This window comes from Penaeus japonicus, unplaced genomic scaffold, assembly GCF_977035675.1.
Source record: "Penaeus japonicus unplaced genomic scaffold, GWHDUDI00000001_assembly GWHDUDI00000040, whole genome shotgun sequence".
Classification (NCBI taxonomy): Eukaryota; Metazoa; Arthropoda; class Malacostraca; order Decapoda; family Penaeidae; genus Penaeus; species Penaeus japonicus.
In genome coordinates this window covers 13,695,849-13,700,848 of record NW_028234442.1, presented here as the reverse complement: position 1 = coordinate 13,700,848, position 5,000 = coordinate 13,695,849, and the positions used below count along the sequence as shown (strand labels likewise).

General features: G+C 41.7%; 2 protein-coding genes across 2 annotated transcripts in view; both read left to right on the top strand.

The window, feature by feature from the left end:
• LOC122252428 (uncharacterized) overlaps positions 1 to 352 on the top strand; it is a 62,900-nt gene extending 62,548 nt beyond the window's left edge. Inside the window, exon 5 of the mRNA XM_086534050.1 lies at positions 222 to 352. Coding sequence (XP_086390176.1) covers positions 222 to 352 — 131 coding nt within the window. The remainder of the gene's footprint in view (positions 1 to 221) is intronic.
• Positions 353 to 391: 39 nt separating this feature from the next.
• Positions 392 to 5,000, top strand: part of LOC122252426 (glutamate receptor ionotropic, NMDA 2A-like) — a 66,430-nt gene continuing 61,821 nt past the window's right edge. Inside the window, exons 1-2 of the mRNA XM_086534200.1 lie at positions 392 to 582; positions 3,384 to 3,628. Coding sequence (XP_086390326.1) covers positions 452 to 582; positions 3,384 to 3,628 — 376 coding nt within the window. The 5' untranslated portion in view covers positions 392 to 451. The remainder of the gene's footprint in view (positions 583 to 3,383; positions 3,629 to 5,000) is intronic.

The following is a 5,000-nucleotide window of genomic DNA, read 5'->3' as shown; positions in this document are numbered from 1 at the left end:
ATTTTCATTGTGATATTTGTTCACTAACCACAGCCTCACTCTTCTTACCATTCACTATACATACCACTCATAGTCATTCACCAACCATCATAATTAAAGCACACCATCATTTTTCTTTTTTTCAATATTCACACCGACCACCATCGTCAATTCACATCAATCATCAGAAATCACGCCAGTCACACCATTGACATTCACCATTTACCATTCATGCCATTTAGAATCACCACCCACACGAAGCACAATTCACACCAAAGTACCATCCACTATCCACAGCAACCACACCTCTTACCATCCACCCTCCACACCCTCCACACCCTCCACAGCCACCATCAAGACCAACCACGACTAACAGCCCTTCCCTCCCTGACCATTCTGCACTCCTTTCCAGGCGGCGCAGAGTGGCCTCAGAATCCAGCTGGCGCCCTCGGTGCACCACCAGGCGGCCGCTATGCTGTCTATCTTAGTGCGATACCAATGGCACTCGCTCTCCATCGTCACGTCTCAAATCGCAGGATACACGGACTTCGTGCAGGCCGTGCGAGACCAGGCAGCGCAGCACAGCGAGAATCATCTGGGAAAGTAAGTTGATTAGGGGTGAGGGAGGGAAAGAGAGAAAGGAGGAAAGAGAGAGAGAGACAGATAGATACATAGATAGTGATGAATGAATATGAATAAATGTATATGTTATATATACATATACATAGATAGTTAAATAGATAGATAGATAGATAGAGAAGGAGGGATACAGAGAAAGAGAGATCGATAAATGAGTATGTATACAGGTAGCACATAGAGATGAAGCCTTTTGGTATCGTCTTTTGTGTATGTATGTGAACGTACGCACTCGTGTGTGTTTGTGTCTGCGTCGACAAAGCCACCCCCTCTACGCATCCTTGACTTCATCTTCTTTGCCAAGGGGTGGAACCTTCTCCGCATGGCGACCTTCATATGTCAACACCAAAGAAAGACCTCAGCTGGCAGTTATATGTGCGTGCGTGCTTGTGTTTGTGTGCGTGCTTTTTTGTGAGAGTATATGTTTGTTTGCGTGGGTGTGCGTAACCAATGATAAAAAATGAGTCTCTTGCATAACCCCAAAAATGATAATCTTGAGTCTTGAAGAGAGTAAAAGAAATTTCTAAAAAAGAATAACCCTTAAGATCAGAAAGGAGATGACAAAAAACACACATCTCAAATACGTTTTTCATTAAGCTTCGAGCAAAACTGACTTCGTTCATTAAGTATTTTCCCTTTCCTCTTTATGTTACTCTTCACGATTTACCATTTTTCTTATCATTGAATAATGACATGGTTCTGTACATTTTTACACCCCTTCCTCTACACTTCAGCTCACGCCTTAACGAGCTCGGCCTCAAGGGCGGAAGCGTTAAGATGGAAAGGGGAGGCAGAGCTAGGAGTAGAGATAGGGACGGGGGAGGGCGTGGGGGGAGGGGGTACTAAAGATGGTGGAGAAATACACGTTTGTTTCTTTATGACACGTTGTTTTTTGTGCCTTCACAAGCTCCTCTGATGATGAGTATTTGTATAAGCATCTTTGTCTGCATGTTAGCTTGTTTTGCGTCTGATGGATGGGAGTAAATGAAACGCGGTGTTGTATTCCCGTAGAATTGAACCTCACTAAAGTTACGAGTCCGGAGAAGTGGAGTCTGGTGCGGAAACTGGCAAGAGGTACAGCGAATAAAGTTTTCTTAAGACGCTCTTTGCTCTGACTCCTTTTCTTTAATTAAGTTTCTGCTCAGGTCTTTACGTTTTATCTCGCTTTTTATCAGCTGTTTATCCAGACATGTACTTGTGTAGACTCTTGCCGTCACGACGTGTGGGTGTATGTCTGCGCATGTGCTTAATGATGTACTATAGACATATATGCAGACACACGAACCATATGTGTATAAATATGTATATATGTATATATATATTGATAAAGATAGATGGATAGTAGAAAGAGAGATAGATAGATATATGCCGAGAGAGACAGACAGACAGACAGACAGATAGACAGACAGACGGAAAGACAGATACAGAGATAAAGAGAGAGAGAGAGTGAGAGAGAGAGAGAGGGAGAAGGAAGGACATGAGGTGAATATCTTTAAATGCCAACACACGGAAAATATATAACCACGTGTAGAGAGCTATTTTGATAGTGTCACGAGCATTCAGAAGAAAAAGATAACATCCTACAAGGTCCTCTACATCTAAACCATAAAGATACATGAAAAAAAAAAAAAAATTCACCCGCTGACACAAGAGGAAAAACCTCGTCCCTTCCATGTCTCAATACACCACTTCCATCCCGAGTCTATTTCCCCCACGGCAGTTCACGTTGGTCCCCGGGGGAGGGGGAAGTGGAGGCAGGTAATCTAGTTAGGGAGCAGAAGGGACAACAAGTTTCAGGTATCTTGAAGAGTGGAGTGAGAGACTGAAAAAAGGCAGACGGGAGATGAGATGCTTTATATTTATAATGTCAACAAGTATGCAGAGTGAGTGGGCGAGTTAAGATACACATAGATACTTGGATACACGGAAATGAAAAAGGTAGTCAGTGAGAAAGAGAGAGAGAGAAAGAGAGAGAGAGAGAGAGAGAGAGAGAGAATGAGAGAGAGAGAGAGAGAGAGAGAGAGAGAGAGAGAGAGAGAGAGAGAGAGAGAGAGAGAGAGATGGATAGATAGATAGTTAGATAGAGAGATATATATAGAGAGAGAGATAGAGACAAACAGAGAGAGAGAAGGGGGGAAGAGGGAGGGAGAGAGAGAGAGAGAGAGAGAGAGAGAGAGAGAGAGAGAGAGAGAGAGAGAGAGAGAGAGAGAGAGAGAGAGAATAAAGACACACACATCGAGAGAGCAACCCATCGAAGCAATTCCAACACCGCTAACCACTTAATCCTTCCTCTGCCTCCTCCTCCTCCATCATCTTGCCGTAGAATAATAATGAAGATTACAATAAAAAATGAATAACATTCACATTACTAATCCTACATAATTTTTTCCTCCCTTCCTTCCATCTTTCTTCTTTTCCTCATTAATTATTTCATCCTCCTCACCTTCTTTCCCCCCTTCGTTCCTTCCTTTCTCCCTACCTCCATCCTGTCCTCCCTTCCATCCCCTCCCAACCTCCCCACCTCCCTCACTCCCTCCCATCTCTCTTCCATCCCCCTCCCTTCCTCCCTCCCACCTCTCCCCCCCCTTCCTCCCTCTCCCTCTCACCTTTCTTCCACCCTCCCCCTCCCTCTTACCTTTCATCCATCCCCCTCCCCCTCCCACCCTCATCCTCCCCTCCCCTCCCCTCGCCTCCACCTCCTCTCCCCTCCCCACCCTCCACCTCCTCTCCCACCCTCCCTCCACCTCCCCTCGCCTCCCCCCCACCAGATTCGTGATCATCGACACCATCATCGTGGACGACGACCCGATCAGCTCCCTGCAGACCCTGAGGACGTCGGAGGCGCGCATCCTCCTCCTGTACTCGACCCGCGAGGAGGCCGCCATCATCATGAAGGCGGCCACGGAACTCGGCCTCACCGACATGAACTACATCTGGATCGTGACGCAATCGGTGGTCGTGGATCGGACCGTCAACCTGCCCACGGCGAGTGACCTGCCGGTCGGCATGCTAGGTGAGGAGTTTTTTTTTTTTTTTTCTTAAGGGGGTAGGGTGGGGGTAGGGTATGGGGTAGGGTATGGGGGTATGGGGCGTGGATAAGGGGTATGGGGCGTGCCGGAAGGGAATGTGGAGAGAGGCTACATCCTTCCTCTAGTGAACTTTCTGTGGGCAAATATGAATACTGGATCCCCCAGTCCCAATATAGATAAATTCACACATATATAAACATTTATAGAGAGAGATGGAGAAAAAGAGGTAGAGAGAGACAGGGAGAGAAAGAGAGAGAGAGAGAGGTAGAGAGAGAGCGAGAGAGCGAGAGAGCGAGAGAGCGAGAGAAAGAGAGACAGATAGATAGCTAAATATATAGATGGACAGATAGAGAGCAGAGAGAGTTAGTAAAGGAGTCAGTTGCACACACTAACACAAATATGTATTGATAGATAGAAACAGACAGAGAAAGAGAGTCATAAAAAGCGGCAGAGAAAACCAAAAAGAAAAATTGCACAAATAAAAGCAAGTAAACAAAAGGAGTAACAGAAGTCCCACTTCAGTTAGCGTTTTCCTCATTAGCATCAAGACTTCCGTGTTGACAGCGAACCCTCCTCATCTAGCGGCAAAGTACTCAAACACTGCACAACTTTGCCCTTTCGTCAGATGCTTTCACTTTCCAACACTGTTAGCTGACATTCATGATTCTTTTTTATCTTGATAGCTTATGTTGTTTTAACAAAGAATTATGCATAATGCGGTAAGACACATAATTGTATGAGTATATTATGTATATGTGTGAGGAAGATGGTAGAATATAATAACGCATTTAATATAGAAATATTTATATATGTATATATATATATACATATATATATATATGTATATACTATATATATATATATATATATATATATATATATATATATATATATATATATATATATATATTATATATAATATATATTTATATATACATATATAAATATATATATATATATATATATATATATTATTATATTATATATATATATATATATATGCATTATATATATTATATATATTATATATAATATAATATATATATATATATATATATATATATATATATATATATATATATATATATACACATACACATATATATGTGCTAATAATGCACACATTCTGATGATTATACTGCTAATGGTAATAATGATGAGGATAAGGATGAGGATGATAATAATATCAATTATCATTATCGTAATGAGCATAATAGAGACAGTAACAATGATGACTTTAATAATAATGATAAAGATAATTGTGATAATAAAAGTAATAATGATGATAACATTACTATTACTACTATTGATAATGATACTAAGGATAATAACAATAACAGCAACAGCAATAATGAT